The 22,184-nt window shown below is 46.8% G+C and overlaps 1 protein-coding gene across 2 annotated transcripts in view; it reads right to left on the bottom strand.

Annotated features, from left to right (window-relative positions):
- The window catches only part of SYN3 (synapsin III), a 697,366-nt gene that overhangs the window by 3,121 nt on the left and 672,061 nt on the right, over nt 1-22,184 (bottom strand). For both annotated transcript variants that reach the window (XM_006865239.1, XM_006865238.1), the window contains 5 exons: nt 18,061-18,135; nt 13,812-13,914; nt 7,099-7,233; nt 6,225-6,300; nt 79-364 (listed from right to left, as the gene is read on the bottom strand). In XM_006865239.1, the coding sequence (XP_006865301.1) occupies nt 79-364; nt 6,225-6,300; nt 7,099-7,233; nt 13,812-13,914; nt 18,061-18,135 (675 nt within the window). The remainder of the gene's footprint in view (nt 1-78; nt 365-6,224; nt 6,301-7,098; nt 7,234-13,811; nt 13,915-18,060; nt 18,136-22,184) is intronic.

Raw genomic sequence — 22,184 nt, 5'->3', positions numbered from 1 at the left:
TCCTTTCTCTCTGAGTCCCTGGTCCTGAATGGGCCCAGCTCTGCCCACACCTCAGCCCGTACCTTCCAGATTACTTACTTGAGATGGGGGTGGGGTGGTGCTGATTTCTTGGCTTCTTCACTCTGTTGGGAGCTGCTGCGGCCTTGAACCGGGGGCCGGGACTGAGAGCTGAAGCCTGGTTTGGAGGCCTGGTTTGGTGAACTGCCACCGGATGCTCGGGGCAGCTGTGGAGACCCCGGTGACCTCTGCTGCTGGGGAGACCCAGACTGGGGGCTCAGAGGCTGCTGGCCTTGTGGGGAGAGCCTCTGTTGGGAGGGGCTCCCAGATCTCGGGGGTTGGGAAGACTGAGCTTGGCGAGGGCCGCCTGCGGGAAGAAAAACGCTTTAAGTTCAAAAGGATAAATCTGGTTGTACACAAATAATGGAATCCTGGTGTGGTGCTGTAGGATCAACACTGGACTGCTAACCTCAGAAACCCTATACAGGGTCGCTATGAGATGGAACCGACTTGACGGCACTTAACAACAAGGAAGCTTATTACAGTGGTGTTTTATGACTGAAAGCGATATAAATGCCTAACATAGACATTTATATTGAACAAGGCTCTGCCTCATTTTTTTTTTTTTTTTTTAACCTTTTTCCTGATAGTATTTCCTAGTAGATAGGAGGATTGATCTCAAACCAAACATGCATGGCACTCAGGTGATAAGGATTTTGCAAACCTTGAACCCTCTTTCCAGCATTAGTTTCCTATGCACATCACGTGTGTTATATGTGTGTGCACATCCATGTTGTTGCCGAGTTGGTTCTGACTCATAGCAACTCTATATAGAGTTTCCGAGGGGCAGCTAGTGGGTTTGAACTGCCAACCTTCTGGATCAATCCAATGCTGATCCTACAGAGCCTCACAGGCAGTCCATATTATTGATGGAGGCGTGTTATATGTGAAAATATGGTAAACAAAGTAGGTGAGCAGTATCATGTGACCTTTAAAATGTCTCTCACTTAAATGAAAATCTGGGTTCAGGGAATTCTTTCTCTAAAGAGGTGTAAACATGAAGACAATGGCATTGACACTGGACTCGTTGGTGTGTGACAATGAGGAAGAGTGGGGCTTAGGGTGACGAGGGAGTCTTTGCCGTGCTCAAGAGGCAGCTGCTATTGAACACCAGTGGACAGTTGCTACGTAGGAATACAGGCCCATTTTTTTCTAGAAGCTTCAAAGAAGCTGGAGCTCTAGATGTTTATGAAAAACCTCCTCATTGTTCAATATTCCTTTTCAGTTTTTAAATCCAGGGCAAGTCAAAGAAAACATCTGTGTTCTACTTATACCTAAAGCGTGGCGTCAGTAGAACTAGTGTTACTGCGCAGCCTATGAACCATACAGAATCTTCAGTCATGTTTACCATCAATTTAAATCAGAGCATAATCAAAGACCACAGTCTTCGGTATGGGATGCACCTCAATGTAAAGAAAACAAAAATACTCACCACTGGACCAATAAATAAAATCAAGATAAATAGAGAAATGATTGAAGTTGTGAAGGACTTCATTTTGCTCAGATCAACCATCAATATTCATGGAAGCAGTAGTCAAGAAATCAAATGATGTATTGCATTAGGCAAATCTGCTGCACAAGACCTTTTTATAGTGTTGTAGAGCAAAGATGTCATCTTGAGGACTAAGGGGCACCTGACCCAAGCCATGGTATTTTCAATAATCTCATATGCATGTGAAAGTTGGACAGTGATTAAGGAAGGTCATAGAAGAATTGATGCATTTAAGTTATGGTGGTGTTGTTGTTAGGTGCCATCAAGTCTGCACCGACTCATAGCAACCCTATGCACAACAGAACGAAACAGTGCCTGATCCTGGGCCAACCTCACAATTGTTGCCTATGGTGTTGGAGAAGAATATTAAAAGCACCATGGGCTGCCAGAAGAAGAAACCAATCTGTGTTGGAAGAAGTACAGCCAGAATGTTCTTAAGAAGTCAGGATGGCCAGACTTCGTCTCTCATACTTCGGACATATTGTCAGAAGGGACCAGTCTCTAGAGAAGGACATCATGCTTGGTAAAGTAGACAGTCAGCGAAAACCAGGAAGACCTATAATGAGATGGATTGGCACAGTGGTAGCTGCAATGGGCTCAAGCGTAGCAACGGTGCAGAACCGGGTAGTGCCTCGTTTTGTTGTGCATAGGGTCGCTATGAGTAGGTACTGACTGGATGGTACCTAACAACAGTAACAATAGTTGTAAATTGCTTACACGGGATGCTTCTTAGATTATAGGAATACGGACAACAAAATTGTTTTGTAAAATCTTTCTACACTGAATTACAACAATAATCATTATGACTGGAAACTTGTTTTGATTTGTCTCCTTTTCATTAAATTACTGCTTCATTCTCTAAAAAGTTGCTGCTAAAGATTCACAAATACTACGGAACACAAAATTGTAGCTAAAACACTAGAAAATTTGAGAAAGTCAGGACTATAAAAACATCCACAATAAAAACAACAGTGTATGCTTGTCGTGGGTGCAGGCAAATCCCATGTGATGTGAATCGTCTTTGTACTTGGGTTATAATGACAGCTCTGACCAGAATGCATTAGAAGGTTCCAAAAGTAAATTCGGGAAGAGCTCTAGCCTTGTAGGTGTATTGCTACATGTAAGCTGGGCTAGCGAAAAATGTTTTTGTTGTTAAAACTCCAGGTATATTTTTATAAAAAGTAGTACATTTCTTGGGAAACACTTCAGAAAATTTTACAGACAGTGCTACCTTGTACAGTCTATACCCCCTGAACCCCGCTAACGACACCACTGATCTGAAGTATTCCCCTGCCTCAGTCCCAGTGTCTTACAAAATCTGAATACTCATTTATTCATCTATTATTTGTGGAGTCCCTATTATATACCTGGGATTCATCAAGAGACACCTAGTTATTTCTTCCAGTGACATGCCAAGCAAGCCATGTAGTATTTTTTATTTGTGCACATACAAAAACCATTAACTGATGTACAGAAAGTATTTGCCTAAGCCCAGGATTAATGCTAAAAATTCTAAAGTTCATAGAAAGAAAGCTTCACTTCTACTGGGTTGCAATGAGCTAGTTAATAATGGGCTCTTGCTATTTTGGGAACTCAATGAAAACATTCTTTTAAAATTAGCCTTGTTATTTTTAATCTGGATATTAATTCCATGGGTATTTTCTTTAATTACCTTAATTGGTTTTAAATGGGCTGGCTCTCAACTCACTAAAAGTGTGTTTAGCCTCATGTCCCATAAAAGAATCTCTCTTTACCAGGCACGGCTCTGTTTGGGGCCTGGAAAGGAAATCAGAATACAGGGAATCTCTGTTTTGAAAGTGTTCTGTTCAGATGTGTTTTAATAAGTAAGTCATAGGGCAGAGTGGGAAAGATGGGGGCAGAACAGGGGCACAGCCGGGAGCCGGGAAAGGTAATGCATAAGTACAAACACTGAACACTGATAGCTCATAACAGTATTACCAGGCAGGTGGGCAATGGCCGTATTGGCTATAATGATGATTAATAATCAGCATTAAGAACAACATGAATCTTAGAATTGTTATCAATACACAAGTTATTAACAGTAAGAGTTAATAGAATAATCATGAATAGTAAATTATTGATGCTAGGAGCTAACACCTACTATTATGGATTAAAACATGTGTCCTCAAAGTATGTTGGAATCCTAACCCCTAACTTGTGTGTGTGGAGTCCTGGTGTGGCACTGAAGGTCGGTGGTTCAAACCCACCAGTTGCTCCTTGGAAACCCTATACAGGGTTGTTATGAATTGAAACTGACTGGAGACACTTAACAGCCACCCCTGCCTGTGGATGTAATCCCATCATCCTTATGTTTTTACACATAATGATGTAGTGTAGACTGTGTCCTAAACCTAATCATTTCCGAGTTCCAAAAAGGGCAGATTTGACACACAGGCTCAAGGACAAATAGGAGGAACACAGATGCCTTGTGGGAACCATCAAAGAACCCAGCAACACAGGGGTTATAGAAGCCAAGACAAGGCTCTCCTTCCAGAGCTGGTGGCCTGAATTTGGACTTCAGGCCTCCTGAATGGTGAGAAACTAAATGTCTGTTCTGTAAAGCTACCCCCATGTGGTGTTTGTGTGACGGGAGCAGTGGGCGATGATGACACCTATTAAGGACTACCTATGTCAGGCACCTGGCTAATTGTCTCATGGACACCTTCCGAAGTGAAGAAGCTGATGGATCGGAGAAGTGATATCACGTGCTTACGACTCAAAGGCAGTGAATATGGTACTGGATTCAAGCACACATGTAGCTGCCTGAAGAATCGTAATGCTCATTTATACACGGTTTAAACAATGATGCCATTTTCCTTTCTCTCAGTGCTTTCTGCTTTTATAGAGAGAGAAGCAGAAACAAGAAAAATGGATGGACCATTTTATCCAAGGCCTTGGGAGGAGAAAGTGAAAAACCAAGTTTCCCAAGAAGCAGTGAAACTGCTCCTTTAATAAAAGAGATTGGGAAGTCCATGGCAGGCCAGGAACCCCTTCTTTCTGGAAGGATTTTGAGCAGATCCTTAAAAGGTTGCAGTGAGGCTGCCTGGTATGGCTTCTTGGTGCTAAGCTGCTCTGATGCCTGAAGCCAGCACTGCACAATGCATGCACCCAGAAGGCGTCTGATCCCACAAGGGGAGGCAGAGTGAGGGGTCTCCCGGGGCTGCAAGAAAGCACCTAGTTTTCAGAGAGACAGTTCCTTAAGTGATCATCACACGGGGATACAGCACTGGACCGCAAGGTCAGTTTGAACCACTACATTGGTGGTTCAAACTCACCAGCTGGTCCTTGGTAACCCTATGCGGGGTTGTTATGACTCTGAACTGACTCAATGGCACTTAACAGTGACAACAACAACAACGACTACTTTTTACCTAGTTACAATAGTTTATCCATTCATTAATAAATGGTGGCACCTGCCTTTCAGTCCGTCCTCATGTGGTAGCTTAGGATGTTGGAAGCTATGCCATTTCTATTTCAAATACTAGCAGCGCCATCCATGGTGGGCAGTCTATAGCAGACCTTTCAGAATAAGGCAGAGTAGGAAGAGAGGCCTGATGATCTCCTTCTAAAAATTAGCCGGTGACAACAGAATATGGTACAATAAGGTACTGAGAGATGGTGCAGGATGGGGCAAAGTTTTGTTCTGTTATTTATCAACTCATCCTGAACGGAACCAACTCAATGCAACCATCATCAACAACGTCGTACTGGCTGAGGGTTTTCTGAGGAAGAATTTCAGTTGGGAAGATCATATTTAATATCTCTAGTTTTCTTTCTCACTCTATCTAGTTGGCTCATAAGTCTATAATCAGGCACATCTAGTGGCTAGGAGGAGTCCTGGTGTAACACTGTGGGTATGATAAGCACTGGGCTGCTAACAGTTAGGTTGGTGGTTCAAACCCACCAGATGCTCCTTGGAAATCACCCTACACAGGGTCAGTAAGAGTTGGAACAGACTCAATGACACTCAACAACAACAACAAGTGGCTAAGTTTTCTGTTGTTGTTGGGTGCCGTCGAGTTGGTACCCACTGATACTGACATTATGCACAACAGAACGAAACACAGCCCCCAGTCCAGTGCCAACCTCATAATCACTGCTACTTTGAGCCCATTACTGCTGCCACTGTGCCAATCCATCTCTTTAAGGGTCTCTTTTTCTTCAACCCTCCATTTTACCAAACATGATGTCCTTCTCCAGGGACTGGCCCCTCCTAATAACATGTTCAATGTAGGAGAGACGAGGTCTGGCCATCCTGGCTTCTATAAGATCTGAGAGGACAGAATTGTAAACATGCCATTTTCTTGTTGTGGCTCTTTGGGTGAGAGACTCACCTCTAACCTCTATCAGAAGGAAATAGGTAATGTGTTCACTGTGGACTGCAGGGGAGGGTAAAATAAGGAGACAAATGGGGAAGTGCCTAGCACATCTTTTAGATTTTGAATACATTCACTTTCTGTCTTCCCTTCCTCCATTCTTGATCTTGAGGGGATGCCAAACCTTCTGGCTTCATCCATTCTGCATATGGAGATAGTATATACATTCTGGGATGAAATATTGAGAGAGGTTTTCCAGAGTGTGTCTGAAGTCACACATGGCTCCCATGATGCATTTGGCACCCTCACTGGCATCCTTGGCTGGATGCAGGTCATACCTTGTGTGGGTGGGCGAGACTGGGGCTGCCCCAGCTGAGTTTGTCCTGGAGATTTTGCTGGCTTCATCTGTGGAGCCTAGAGGAAGAAAAGAAACGCACTGTGATCACCCCAGCCATGAACTCTCTGGGGATGAGAGAGAAGGAAGGGGATGAGAGAGCTTTAAAAAAGATCTGGTTATCATTGAGTTTTACCTCAGTAAGAGTGGACATATCCGAAGTGTTCAGTGTGATGAATTTGTGCATGTTTACATATGTGTAACCACAATCCAGATGAAGACATAGACATTTCCCAGAAGGCTGTGCTGTGACCCCTCCCAACAAGCAAGCCTGTCAAAGATAACCATTATTTGGATCTATGTCATTATAGATCGGTGTTTGTGGGGAAAGGGAGGGTAGGTTTTGACACTGGCTTTTGCAGAAAGCTGGGGGGCTAGAAAATGTATATGGAGGACCATGTGGTGGTCCCTGGTGGGACTGCAGGGGTCAGTGAGGAGTTATGTGGGATTGTTGAGTCTGGGGGATGTGGACATGGAAGACGCAATAGTCTCTGTTGACGGGCGCCCTGGGGACACATATAGGGCATGTATGTACAGCACACTCCTATACTCACATCCATTCACATACATACTCACACTGACACACACCTGAATCCAGACTTGGTGTGGAGGGCATAGCAGAGCCCAATACCCAGTGGAGACAAGAGTTTTCTCCCCAAGGTGCTAGAGGAAGAAAGGTCCCCTGTAGATGCTCCCCTGCCACACCTGATCCTTTCTGCCCAGGTGGCTCCCCTGTGGGGTGTCTCCCTCATGTCCCTACTGCTAGACAGCCCAGAACTTCATGGCTACAAAGTCTCTTTTGTTCCTGAGGACCTTACCCAAGGCCTCAGGGGTGAGGGCACCATGCCCCCTGGCATCAGGAGTTGGCTCATTTTGGAGACCACAAGGTCGGCCATTAGCTGTTTGTCCTCTTCCACATGCTCACCAATCAGGGGCATCGAGCTGTCCATCACCTGCCGGGAGAGAAAGAAGGGTGCAGGGTGCAGGACTGAAGTGACCACCAGATGGCGATGTTCCCACACAAACCTCTCAGCCAGCTGTCTTCAGTTCCCTGTGAACCAACTCCTTTGGATTCAGTTCAATTCAAGCTCAGTTTGGCCCAGCTATGGCAGTGTACCAGAGGCAGGGAGCCTTTGCTGGCCTTTTCTTTGGGGAGCTGGTTTCCACCCACTCCTTTCTCACTCTGGCCCCGCCCAGGGTCAGGTTGACCTCTTCTCCTTTGACCAAAGGTCAAGTCTTTTCATAAACCCAGAAACAGTGAAGGTGGGGGCTCCATCACAAACAAAAAATGGCAGGGCCTGGATTTGACCTGGGGTTCAGAGAGAAGAGGGAAGAGGAAGGACCTGTTCTCTGGGGCCCTGGCAGAACACGCTCCAGAGGAAACACAGCACTCAACAGAGAGAGGAGTCAGAGGTCATAGGAACACAGCCCACTCTTTCTACAGATGGGGAAACTGAGACCTGGAGCATGAAAGGGATCCAGATGATTCACAGACACAGGGGTTGTAGAGGGTTTGAGAGTCAAGTGCTGGCAAGTCTGTGGAGTGGTTGCATTGTCCCTCTCAGACTCTCCCACCAACACCCTTAGGCCCACTCTTCCTTCTTCTTTTTCCAAACCTTGGACTCCATCTGTAAGCTCTCTCTCTCCTCCATATCTTCTGGCCTCACATTCCCTCTCTCCACATTTTTGTTTTTTAAAATTGTGGTAATATAGTCATCCCTTAGTATCTGAGGGGGATTGGTCCCAGGACCTCCTGCAGATACCCTAATCCAGTGATACTCAAGTCCCTATAGGAAACGGCACAGTATCCTCCCATACACTTTGAATGATCTCTGTTGTTGTTGTTAAGTGTCTTTGAGTAGGTTCTGACTCATAGCGACCCTGTCTAGGATTTCCAAGGAGGAGGTGGTGAGTTTGAACTACTGACCTTGTGGTTCCCAGTCCAGTGTTTATCCTACAGCACCATACCAGGAATCCTTGAATTATCAATGATCTCTAGATTACTTATAATACCTGGTGGTGGTGGTGGTTATGTGCTGTGGAGTCGCTTCCGACTCATAGTGACTCTGTACAGTGTTTCTGAGGTTGTAAATCTTTACGGGAGCAGAAAGCCTCATCTTTATCCCGTGGAACAGCTGGTAGTTTCGAACTGCTGACCTTGCGGGTTCGCAGCCTGATTCACTACACTACCAGAGCTAGTGCAGTGCAAATGCTGTGGCAATAGCACTTTACCCTCCCTGTTAGTCTTTGAAGCTTTAACTACTTAATTGCTCCTCCCCACACCTGACTGAGTGAATTCTTGAATCTGAGGACTGTATACATACAGAAAAAGTACAGCCAGACTGCTTTTAGAAGTGAGGCTGACAAGACTTCACTGCATGTACTTTGGACATGCTATTAGGAAGGACCAGTTACCAAGAAGGACATCATGCTTAGTAAAATAGAAGGTCAGTGAAAAAGTCAAAGGCCCTCAACACCATGATTGATATAGTGGCTTCAACAATCGTCTCAAACATAACAGTGATGGTGAGGATGGGTCATGACCAAGCAATAGTTCAATCTGTTGTACATAGGGCTTCTGTTAACTGCAACCAACCCCACAGCACCCAGCAATATGCTTACATAGATCCAGGTACACATTGACTAACACCCAGGACATGTTCTGTGAAATAAGATGTTGTGTGATGTGGACATTGTGTGAATAGATAGTTCCCATACAATCTGAAGTTAAATCCCTGTAAAGGCCATTGTATTAAAATCTTACAGAAACTCACTGGATACTAGAGACCTTGTCATGTATGTGGCTAATTCTAGATGTTCCATGGAATTGGGATCATGCAATAGTTGTCCTTTTGTGACTGACTTGTTTCACTCAACATAATGTTTTCTATGGAGTCCTGGTGTGGTGCTGTAGGATAAGCACTGGACCGCAAGGTTGGTGGTTCAAACTCACCAGCCACTCCTTAGAAACCCTACCCAGGGTCGCTATGAGTCAGAACTGACTCGACGGCACTTCACAAGGACAACATTTTCTAGGTTCACCCATGTTGTAGTATGTATCAGGACTCCATTTCTCTGTGTGGATGAGAAACATTTCATTGTATATCTGTGCCATATTTGGTTTAGCCATTCATCTGTCGATGGACATTTAGATTGTCTCCATTTTACGTCCCTCTGCCCATACGTGACCTGACTAACTCCTTGTCCTTGTTCTGGGAAGTTCTCTCCGAGAGCTGTCTGCCATCTCTGCCATCACTCTGTCACACTGGAAAACTCTCCCCAACTGTCATCGGGCTAATTCTCACAGGAAGCTGGAACAACCCTCGGTGCTAAGAGCTGGGACCCAGAAACTGACTTCTAGGACTAGGTTCTGCTATGGACTTGTATGATCTTGGCCAAGTCTTTTTTCTTCTATGGGTCCTGTTTTTTCCTTCTCAAGAGTATCCTGAGGGATTTGGGCAACTGCTGTGACCCCTCCAGCTGTGGATCTAAAGCATTCACCGGGGTTGGGAAGCGGAAACATCAACTCATGGACAAGAATACAGATTCTAACAAGATTCTGAAGGCTGTCCTGAGATTGGACTCCTCATGGGCTGGGTCTAGGTCTGAGACATCCCAGGATCCCTGGGCCCAGCACAGGGCCTGGTACATGAACATCCTCTCAGTGAACGGTAGTTAAGTAGAGCTATAATGAGGGAGTCTGTCCCCAGTGAATGGCTGTTTTTCTATACCCCACCTGCTCTCGCCCCACTGCCTCTGTATACTCTGGCTATCCTGGTCTTCGTTTCCTATATTCTCTGTGGTAGAAAACAGCCACAGGAGGAATCTGAGGTCAGAGAATTTTGAAATTCCTACAGTGGACATAACCAAAGGAAGAGGACACTCTGGTCTCCCCATGGACACATTTTTTCCAGTGAGCAATGACATTCATTCATTCCCCAGACAGTTCAGAGAGGGCAAGTTCAAGGGTCTTTCCCTTAAGGATGTCATCATGAGGATCTTCACAGAACATCTCTTACACTTTCTGTTCTCATCACAGAGGTGGCTGAAGAAACCAGTAGTCTGGAATCTCCTCCTCCTCCTCCTTCTTTTTTTTTTTCCCTTATGAGGGAAAAATACCTTTTATATTCCTGGTAACGAGCTCTCCATCTCCCCCCATTCCAGCCTAAACTCTAAAAGTGAGGAAAACAACTTTTTAATGGTTCTTAGGGGAAAAAAAAAATTCTGAAAAGCCATCTTTTCTTTTTCTCTGGAACATTTTTGAGAAGTGTTTTCTTGTTTGTTAAAGTCCAAACCCATTCATTATATTTTTTCTTAATGTGAAAGGTCTTTCATTCCTAACTTCCTGAATGTCTGCAAGCAGGGATTCTAGGCCCATGGGGACAGATTGTTTTCTTCCTAAGAGTGAAATTTGAGGAGAGTCAGGAAGGCAAAGGACTTTTAGTGGAGTGAGCACTGGACAGAGAGTCAGGGCAGTCTGATGTAGCTGCACTGACAGACATTTTGTTAGCGTAAACCAGCATCTGACAGGCATGGATTCAAACCTTAGCTTGTGGGACTGACCCCACATCTGATTATATGACCTTGAGAATCATATAATCAAATCATATGAGCTTGAAAAGTCATTTCACTCTCTGTTGGAGCAAGTCCTTTGTCTGACATTTTCCTCAGCAAAGTTCTTTGCTGAGGAAATGGTAGCTAATATTATAGAGTTCTTCCTATTAACCAGGCGCTTCAGGTACATAATCTGAATTAATTTTATGAAGTACATGTGCTTCGAGTCCCATTTTAGAGATGAACAAACTGACATCTTAAAGTACTGGAGATTATGTTCTTAAAACACTGTTCAAACCCACCAGCTACTCCTCAGAAACCCAGAGTTGCTATGAGTTAGAACAAACTTGATGGCACTTAACAACAACAACTCCGAATAAGAACCCCAGAGTAGTATAAATATGAGAGTAACATACTTGGCTGCTAACCACAAGGTAGGAAGTTCAAGTCTACCCAGAAGCTCCTTGGAAGAAAAGTCTGGTGAAAAAGCAGCCATTGAAAATAAAATGGTGGCACAATTCTATTGTAGCACCCAAGAGTTGGAATCATCTAGATCAGGTCTCATTCATTCACCTGAATGGAGTTTCTGTTATTGCTAATCTTGCTGCGGGCGCTAGTCTTTATTTTGCTCTCTGATGCTTCAGGGCGTAAGCATAAACTGATTTCTATAATTAGATCTCAGAGACCTTGCTTAGCCCCTGAGGACCTTCTGAAGCATTTTAGGTCAACATGATGTTTGTTATTGTTTTTATGCTAAAATAAGAAATGAAAAGTAGATTCCTTTAGTAAATGTGTGTCTCTGTGGAATGTTCTGACACTCACATTTGGCTCAATTCTTGTGAGGAATTCACTGACCACTTTTCTTCCCTCCTTCATCAAGTAATCCCCGAGCACTCTATATGGACCGACCTCCCTGGGTCTGGGAGCCCATGGGGGCAGAGATGAAGGCAAAGCAAGGAAGATGAGAGGTCCTCTCAGGCCGGGGAGGCGTTCCCTCCCTAGATCTATTGATTGACCGTCATGTCTCTGAAATGAGGGCTCTGGAAGGCTGGGTCCTACTGCGCTGTTCTCATCAGCTAGCTCTAGGCCTGGGGTCCGGACTAGGTGCTCAACAATGAATGTGTGAGTAGTTGAGTATAGTCATGCATGTGGGTCAAAGCTGGACTCAGGGCTGGTGGTCCCCTTGAGGCAGGAGGGCCAGGTGGGATCTCAGGGGCCACAGGCCCTTCCCAGGAGGATGGGGAACAGGCTCCTCCAGGGAGAGCAGTCTGACTGGGGCTTGGCACCAAGTGTGCTTGGTCAGCCATTCTATTCGGAGCCCTTGAATGTCTTCCCCATGAAGGAGCTAGTGGCAGGATGGAGTCAGAGAGAAAGAGATTTCTGGGTTTGAGGACAGATCTGCAAATATAGACGTTTCTGGTCCTGAGGGAGTTTCTCAGCCTTTCTGGAGAGGGTGGAAAGTCTGTGTCCATTGTGGACTTTCTCCTGGTGCCTCCTTGAAGGGTAGCTACTCCTGCCATGGCTGATGGAGACCGGCAGGCTGAGGGCGGTGGAGTCACTGCCTCCTGCTGAGGTGGGGTCTCTGGGGAGTGAGGCAGCCCGGGAGGGGTCATGTGTCACCACCACCTCTCTGCTGTGGTTTGAGGAGAGGCCACAGAAGGAGCTGAAAGGGGTGCTGGGGGCGTGTGGAGATGGAAGTCAGGGAGGGAAAGCACTGAGCACAGAGGGGTATTTTTGGAGGAAAACACTGGCAGAGCCAACGAAGTGTGGGGGGAGGAAGAGGAAGGTGAAGAGGGAAGAGGACGGAAGAGGATTGTGGGTGAGGGAGAAGCATGGAGAAGTTGGCAGAAGAGGAAGATAGTGGGACAATGAAAGGCAGTGGAGTCAGAGAGATGGGGGACTACGGAATTGTGAAAAGAGGATTATGGGACCATGAAAAATATGGGGGAGAGGGAGAGACGTGGTTTGAAGAGAGAGCGTAGAGTAAGGGATTGTGGGATTGAGAGACATGGGGAAACAGTCCTGGAGGAGATGGGGATTGAGGGATTGTGAGAAGTACTGAGTGATAGAAAAGGAGGGTTGAGAGATCATAAGCAATATGGGAGGAGGTAGAGATGGGGGCTGGGGGGCTGGGAGATGCACTCAAGGGGACCTGTGGAGGGGAAAGGAGGATTGTGGAACCATGAGAGACGTGGAGAGAGTCCTTGAGGAAAGAGAGGGGATTGTGGGACCATGAAAGGTCAGGGGGAAATAGTTATGAAGGAGAGAGGGGGATTGTGGGATTGGGAGAAGCACTGTGGGAAGGTGTTTGAGGGAGAGGAGGATTGTGAGACTATGAAAGATGTGGGAGGAACCTTGAAGGAGAGGAGGATTGTGGGATTGGGAGAGGAGGATTCTTGACCACAGAGACATAAGAACCCCAGAAATTGTGGGCCTGTGAGAGGCCTGGACAGCAAGAGGGTTGTGGGAGAGATCCTAAGACCCACAGCTCCACTGAAGGCCTCTCCCTTCCAGCATTCCCCACACCCTCTCCTCCACTTCCACTTTTGCAGGACAACCTCTTTTTTCTAGCCTCCAGCACCCTACCTCCACCACTCCTTTCTCACCCTTATTCCCTTCCAGCCTTCAAACTCCATGTCTGTCTAGTTCAACGCTACATACCCAGACCCCAGCCCATGAGAGCCCCTAAGAACATGCTTATTGAGTCTCCAAATCTCACTTGGACATTGAGGAAACTGAAGAGGCCCAGTGGGACAGGTTCTTACTGACTCTTGATCCCAGATGGGGGAGAAATGGTCACACCTCATGGCCTGGGCTCTGGAGGCGCAGTTCAAGACCTCTGGGCAATTGCCATGGTGACGGTGGGGATGGGGAAGTATATGAGGGCAGTTGTTGAGAAGCTTCCAGAAGCTGCTCACTGAAGTATGGGCTGTGTGGGGGCTGGGCTGGAGGGAGGACCTACTGCTTCACTCCTCACCTCGATGATGTAATCTCGGCCGTCCTTGCTGTGGACGGCTTTGACAGCACAGATGTCCAGGCCACCAAACATCTCCGAGCAGCTGTCCACCCACAACCGGTACCTGAAGGGATGGAGGGAGAGACAGTGAGTGTGAGGAGGGGCAGGGAAGGGAGAGAGAAGGGAGAAACAGAGGCATGGAGAGAGAGACACACCCAGAGAGAGACAGAGACAGAGAGATACATACACTCAGAGAGAAACAGACAGAGATAGAGAGACATATATACCCCGAGAGACAGAGATGGAGAGATACATAAGCTCAGAGAAAGATGGAGAGACACACTCAGAGACAATCAGAGATAGACATACAGGCAGAGACAGACAGACAGAGATGGAAGAGACATATACACTGAGAGAGACACAAAGAACGAGGCAGAGATGCAGCAAGAGAGATGAGACACAGATGTAGAAACCGAGAGGTAGTGTGAACAGTGGGTGGGGGAAATGGAGGCAGACACCTTGGGGAGAGCCAAAGAGAGGGACAGAGGCGAGATAGGGGGCCGGGTAGGAGCCAGGAAGGACAGAGAGGAAAGATGCAAGAAAGAGAGATATGGAGTTGAGAGCTGGGAGACAGCCCCAGGACCTCGCTGGTTCCCCAGCAGTGGGCAGCCGTTTCTGGCCCATCCAGTGCCATTCTGATACCCAGTCACTCCCGCACCCTTTTCCCCTGGGAAAGCTGCTTCAAGGGTTCCAGAAGGCCCTCCCAGCCTCCAGGGCCCAGGCCAGACCAGAGCTAGAGGGGGACAAAGGGTGCATTCTCGCTGGAGCCGGGTTGGGCTGGCAGGGAGCCTGGCAGCCTCCTGACCTCTCAGCTTTTGTTCCCTCTCCAGCCATTTTGATGGCTGCAAGGTTGGCTTTGCAGGGGAGAGACCTTCATGAGCTGGGGGTGTATACAGAAGTGTCTTCCAGGCATCTGGCTTCCCTTGCCTGTGGCTGGATCTGGGAGTCACAGAGGACTTTGTGTTAGTGTGTTCATACTTCTTTCCCCATCCTCTGGGGGTCACACGAGGCATGCCTACACTGAGCTCTATTTGTGTCTCTGGGCTGTAGAACAGAAATGAGGAGGTCAAGGCTTGAAGTGGTCTTAGACAAACGCTCTCATCTACCAATGCTCCCAGAGGCCCAGAGAGGGAGAGTGGCTTGCCCAGGTCACACAGCAAGGCAGTTGGTCCAGTTCTCTCATTGAACCCTAGTGAGAAGCCTGGGATATATTGGAAGACAAAGGAGGGAAGGAAACTCAAGCCTGGTGAGCTCTTCCTACTTGCCAGGCATGGGGAGTTTCTCTCTTTTTCTCGAATCTCACAACAATGTGACCAGGAAGTTTTAACTCATTTTACTAAAGAGGAAACTGAAGTTCAGAGAGATTCATGAGTGATGGTCCCAGCTTTGAAACCCAGACTCTGACTCCAGAGACCAAGCATGTCTACTGAAAGAAAACACACTGTTGTCAAGTGAACTCCAATTCAGTGACCGCATTGTGTCAGAGTAGAACTGTGCTCCATGGGATTTCAATGACTGAGTTTTCAGAAGTAGATTGCCAGAATTTTCTTCCAATGTGCCTCTAGGTAAACCAAAACTATCCTTTAAGCTAACGGTGCAGTTAATATCCTTGACTGCTAACTCCAGCAAGCTACTCTTCCTGAATAATTCTGGGTGATCCTCTCCCTCTTGCAGTCTCCATTTCCTTATCTGTAAAATGGGAGGAATTGTGACTTATTGTGAATGTGCAGTAGAATGGCCAAGAGAGGCAAACACACACACACACACACACACACACACACACACCAGATTTGGGACTTTGCTCTACGTTGTTGTTATGAGTCAGCACCCACTCATAGCAACCTTGTATAGGGGTTCCAAGGAGCAGCTGGTGGGTTTGAACTGCTGACCTCGTGGTTAGCAGGCCAGTGCTTATCCTACAGCGCTGCACCAGGACTCCTGCTCTATGTTATGAGAATATAATGTTTAAAGGCTGCTAATGTGATTCTTATGTGCAGCCAGATTTGGGGTGCACACCTGGCCTTCAGATTTCTAAGGAGATCTGTGCTCTCTGTACTTGTGGGGTACCCCATTAGGATTTCTGCATCCCAAAACACACCCATAAATCAGATTTCTTCTAAATAGAGCCCAGGAGCCTGAAGCTTAGCCCAGAGACTGTGTACAAACCATAAACTTCTGGGTCACCTGTTGCCTTCATCTCATTAGGCCCCAGGCCCCCCAGGCCCAAGGAAGGGACTCCAAGGGGGAAGCAGTGTGAGAGAGGCTGGAGAACATAGGGTTCATGCCCTCTCCAGTCAGGGGGGACTAACACCAACCAAACCACATGGAGGCAGGCAACACGGCCAACAGGTGAGCCAAGTGGAGTGAGGGAAAGGGTTCACAGGCTGTGTGTGGGCCCCAGGCACTGCCCCCTCATGTAGATGCACTGGGGAGCTGCGTCCTGCCCTGGAGACTTTGCAGAAGGGAAAATGAATTCCAGGTCTGAGTAGGTCTACTCCCATGTCAGAACCTGCAGGAATATTCCATGTGACCTGGGACCAAGTAGGGCTGGGGAGATGGTAGCCTGCTAGGAATATCCATGATTAGCTGGGGAAGCCTAGACTCATATTTGGGAAAGGCCAGGATGAAAACGGTCACATATGTCCCAGGAATGTCCATTGGAGGAGGGGAGTGACTGCCTTAGACCAGACAATTCAGTGTGCCAGATAATGAGACCAGCTAGCATAGGTGAGTCCCCATGAGACCAGCTAGTTCAGGTATGTCCCAAGATTGACGGTAGTACCAGTTACTTGGGGTTGATGAGCAGGGAAGGAGGCCAATCCTTACAGCACCCCTGCACATCCTGCTTTCATTTGGTTCTCAAATAGCACTCTGACTTGAAGAGGCTCAGAAAGGTTAGTTAACTTACCCAGAGTCACACAGCTAGGAAGTGGCAGTGGAGCCAGTACGTTAACCATCTGCCCCATCCAGGGATTCCTTTTCTAAGTGATACAGAATTCTTCTCACCTTGGTCTCTATTGCTCAGCACACCATGGCGGTACTCAAGAAATATTTACTGTGTAGAACTTTCTGACCTCAAAGTCCACATTCTGTCCACTACTATTACATGTTTGCAAGCAGAGGCCCCTGGGAATGCAGCAAAGGACATGTGTGTGTTGGTGACAGGCAATGGCTGGGCCCTTCTCCAGGTGACTGGGACACACAATGGTCTTTAAAGTACACCAAGTGAGAGAGGGCCTCTGTCTGGGGCCTGAACCGAGCATTCATGGGAAATCAGCCTTTACATATTCATGTTGTGTTGTTAAATGCTGTAGAGTCGGTTATGACCCATGGTGGCCCCGTATAGGGTTTTCGAGGAGTGGCTGGTGAGCTTGAACTACCGACCTTGCATTTCAAACTGACTTTGTGTTTCAGTGCTTATCCTACAGCACCACACCAGGACTCCTTTCCTATTAATTGTTGTTGTTAACTGCTGTCAAGTTGGTTCCAACCCATAGTGACCCTGTATAGGGTTTACCAGAAGCGGTTGGTGCGTTTGAACCACTGACCTTGCAGTTCAAACCGATCTGTGGTGAACTGCTTAACCTACAGCGCCACACGAGGACTCCTTTTCTATTCATGGTGGATGGTGGTGGTCATGTGCTGTGGAGTTGGCCCCCGACTCATAGCGACCCTGTGTAGGGCTTCCGAGGCTGTCCCTATTCATACTGAGATGGAAACAAGCCTGAGAGGGAAGAGGACTCCAGGCCCCTGTGAAGGATGCTCCTCACTTGCATCTGTCAGAACCCAGGAGAGGAGAAGCAGCGGGACAGGGCCAGGAAGATCCCCGGATGTGAAGTCAAGACATCAACATGCTACTCAGCTCTGCCATTGGTCAGTTTCTTGACTTGGGCAAGTCATTTCTTCTTTCTGAACTTTCTTGTTATTTACAATACCTACCAAGTGTGATGCTATAAGATGAGCACTGGACTGCTAATCACACAGATGGCAGTTTAAATCCACCAGCCGCTCCTCAGAAACCCTATACGGAATGGACTCAATGGCACTTAACCCTGCAGGGTTATTGTGGGGAGTAGGAGATCGCGCCTAGCAGAGTCCTCTAGGGGTCAGGAGGCACTGGACATGAGGTGAGGAGGCTCCTTATTGTATCTCTCCTCCAATTCCCATCATGGATGGTGCCTGTTCCCACAACTCTTATTTAGTCTCTTACCTTTCTGTCATGGCCACCTGCTCCAGCATGGCAGAACCCGTGTTGGCCTTCCAGTTCCCAGAGATTGAGGTTCTCCTGTGTCAGAACAAACAGCACCACCCAAGGAATTAGGAACACCTGTCATGTAGTTTTTTTTTTAATGTTTTATTATGAATTATGTGATGGTTTACATGGGAGAACATTAACTTTACATTCATCCTATTGTATATTGTTTCATTGCCATGGTTACAATCCCCTCCATGCATTGGGGCCTGCACCAAGCATTCATGGCAAATCAACCAACCAAAGGGTTTACCCTACAAGACTGCCCCCCAGTCATCAGCACACAGCCCCTCGCCCTCTCTGTGTCTAAAGCCTTCTCTGGCATCGTCTCTGCCTCCATCTCTGGTCCCGCTCTCTGCTCTTCTCCCTTGATGGTCCCAGGGACCTCCGCTCCTAGACTGCAAAGTCAATTACTCCCCTCCTTTTGCTACAAAACGCCTGCCTTTACATTTTCAATCCTCACAGTCAGTCCTGATAACAATTATTCATTATTGTATCACAAGAGACCCATCCGCATTCCCGCCTAGACAGATTGGCTACTACTCAGTGGACATTGTACTTTCCTCTGCGCCCTCTGGATCTAGGCTCCCTCTTGAAAGCTTGTAAGCCATTCACTTCTTGCCTTTTTAGCCCCCCCATTTTGGGTAGCCAATGTCCAAGTTGCCCATCTCTGTCTACTTTGTGTATGGAGGGGGTGGTAATGATTTTCGCTGTAAAGATTTGTTCCCTCTTTTGAGCTACTGCTTCCATAGGTGTAGGTCAAGTTCATCATCATGTATCCTTAAGTACATATCTGTCCTCAACTTTATTTTTTCTGCTTTTATTTCTCTTCATGTTGACTGCCTTATTAATTCACTTGATCTTCTGTATCTTTCTTTAAGTCACCTTAGAAATTAAAAAATTAAATTAAAAAGAAAAAAAAAAGCCCACACTATCAAATGTAATCCCCCAAACCTTGGTATCCTGTATTTAAGAAGAAAAACCAGGGCAGTGTAGTCTGAGGTGATTCTGGAATTTTTTGAGGGCCTCAAAATGTAAGAAAAATGATCCCTGGAGAGACGCAATTACTCTTCGACAGCGAGGAGCTGGGAGGCCTACTGGCCTTTGCCTGCCCTACTCCCCTTCCCTGTTCCTCTACACTTTCTGTTCCAACAACAGCTGACCTCCTTTCCACTTCTCCAATGCCCAGGACTCTTTTATGTTGAGGCCTCCACACACAGCCTTTCCTTTGCCAGATTCAGTCTTTACCTCGTGTTTATACCGCAACTGCTGTGTCTCCTTCAGGTTTCATCTGATCTGTGCCTTCCTCACTGTACCCTATGCCAATGTTGAGTCATACATATCTCATTTATATATATTTATATAGATACAGCTCTATTGTACTGTCTTCCTAGAATGGAGGAGAAGCCCCTGAGGGCAGGCTTCCTTCCCACTATACCCCCGGTGTTCAGTAGGGGCCTGGCCTGTAGCATGTGTTCTCTGACCACAGACAGGGAGAGGGACTGTGTCTGTAGGGTAGGGCCCCCACAAGCATCTCCATGGCTCTGCGACACTGTTAGAGTGGGCAAGGCCTGAACATGTTTAATCCAAGTGGCGCAGATAAAGCTATTTGTTTTGTGGTGAAGGGAAGGCATGCCACTGAGATTAAAGCAGGGGAGAGGAGCAGTCACAAAAATCTGCCCTCAAACAGAAAACACAATGTGTCTGAGGATAGATGCTGAGGAGAGGTGGTGGCCAATAGGAGCCATGATTATTAAGAGGTGGCGTGACATTGGTAAACTTGATACCATTTCAGTGTAGTCCAGTTCAGCTCAATGCAATTCAGGAAACATTCACGGGCCACCCTATGTACTGGACTAGTCCAACTGTGTTGAGATGATACCTACATCACAATGCTCATTAGCTAGAAGGATGGACTAGTCAGCAGCTTGAGTACAGGTTCAGAAATGCACACGAGATGTGAAAAGCTCTGGAGAACCCAAAGAGAAACCAGTCACTCAATGACATCCCAGAAAATGGTCATTGTGATGTACATCAGAGGCTGGATAGGACTTGGTATGGTGAGATCGGCGTGGTGGTAGAGAAGGCTAGAGACTCACGTGAGTCAACAGATAAAAGTTTGGCACTTGGTCCCAGCATTTGTTAACCATATAACCATGAGCAAGTACCTTCACCTTTTGAGTCTTTATTATGTCCCTGGTAAAATGGGCATAATTAAGTTGTTGTCGTGTGGCCTTCGAGTAGACTCTGACTCATAATGACCTTATAGAGTACCCCCTTTATAGGGGGTTATATGAATTAAAAGACATATCCTCAATCTCTTAGCACATTGGGGATGCCTATTATTTTTCACTGAGTCAAGACAAGAAAAGAAAGTATTCCAAGGAACAGAGGCAGCAGGAACACAAGCCAGATTGCTTTGTTTTGTGAGCTCTGATATTTATCAAGTGATTTCTATGTTTAAGGAACCCTAGCATAGTGGTTACGAATCGGGCTGTCAACTGCAAGATCAGCAGTTTGAAACTACCAGCGGTTCTGCAGGAGAAGGATGAGGCTTTCTACTCCCGTAAAGATTTACAGCCTCGGAAACTCTGTGCAGGGTCACTATGAGTCGGAACCGACTCCAAGGCACTTAACAACAACAGTGGCACTATGGGTTAGGCACTGACTTGCTAACCAAAAGGTCAGTGGTTCAAACCGACCAGCTGCTCTGTAGCAGACAGGTAAATCACCTATTTGCTTCTGTAAAAATGTACAGTCCGGAAACCCTATCTAGGGTTACTCTGAGTTGGAATCAACTCAACAGCAGTGAGGTTTGTTTTGAGTTTTCTGTGTCTGAGATACGAATCTAAGGACTTCATAAGCACTGGCTCATTCCAACCTCACAAAACTTGCTGAGATAGGCATGATTATTATCATCATCACCTCTTGATAGATTAGAAAACTGAGGTTCAGCAGTTGAAATTACTTGTAAAAAGGCCACAGTTAGTAAGTAGCGGAAGCAGGACCCAAATCACATCCAACCCACACTACGCTCTGATCTATAATTGTCATATGGTTGAGTCTGTGTCGGGACTGAGGACATGGATGGGCCAGTCCGAGTGGGATTCAGCCATTGGGATACAGATGGAATGTAGACTGGGACAAACGAATCTACCTATAGGATACACAGACGACAGCCTCACTGAAGGCGGGTAGGAGAAAAGGTGGGAGACCTTATACATGGTCTCTGTGAGTCAGAACCAACTCAATGGCACTTAACAACAACAACAACAACATCATGTCCTCCCAGACCGGGCCTAAGCCACATCCAACAAGGGGCAGGCATTTAAGGCGAATGGGACTTCTGGAACTTCTCTCTGCCAGAAACTTCTCGTCTCTCCTCCCCCCGCCCACTGGCGGTGCATGAAAGGCCAATCCAACCAACCCATTGGCATCGAGTTGATGCTGACTTCTGGTGACTCATGCTCACAATCTAGAAGGGTGGATTGGTCAACATCTAGAGTGCTCTGTCTATGAGTAGAACTACCCGACAGGATTGCTTAGGCTGGAATCTTTACCGAAGCACACTGCCACAGCTTTCTTTCACAGAATGGTTGGTGTTTTCCAACAACCCATCTTGTAGTTAGCAACTAAGCTCTTAACTCACTAAGTGTCCTGATGTGGAAGGCAGGGGTGCAGAATCTGACTGATCTCATGTGCTCGCCTTTGCCTCATGGCATTGGGGTCCTCTGACTGAAAGGACAACATCCCTTGCCAATCCTCCCGGTGTTGTGTCTGGTGTCTGACCTTCCTACGTGGGGAGTGCCACCCATAGCAATCCTGTTGGACAGAGTAGAGCCGCTCCATAGGGCTTCCTAGACTTCATAAACACCAGAGCTCCAAATCTTAATGGGAGCAAACAGCTTCATCTGTCTTCACTGGGTTGGTTGGTAGGTTTGAACCGCTGCCCTTGCAGTTAGCAAGCCAACACTTAACCCATTCCACCACCAAGGTTCCTTAATATAGATACTGTTGTTGTTGTTATTAAGTGCCATAGAGTTGGTTCTGACTCATAGTGACCCTATCTAGGGTTTCTGAGG

Source organism: Chrysochloris asiatica, unplaced genomic scaffold, assembly GCF_000296735.1.
Source record: "Chrysochloris asiatica unplaced genomic scaffold, ChrAsi1.0 scaffold00076, whole genome shotgun sequence".
Classification (NCBI taxonomy): domain Eukaryota; kingdom Metazoa; phylum Chordata; class Mammalia; order Afrosoricida; family Chrysochloridae; genus Chrysochloris; species Chrysochloris asiatica.
This window is presented reverse-complemented; position numbering and strand designations above follow the sequence as displayed.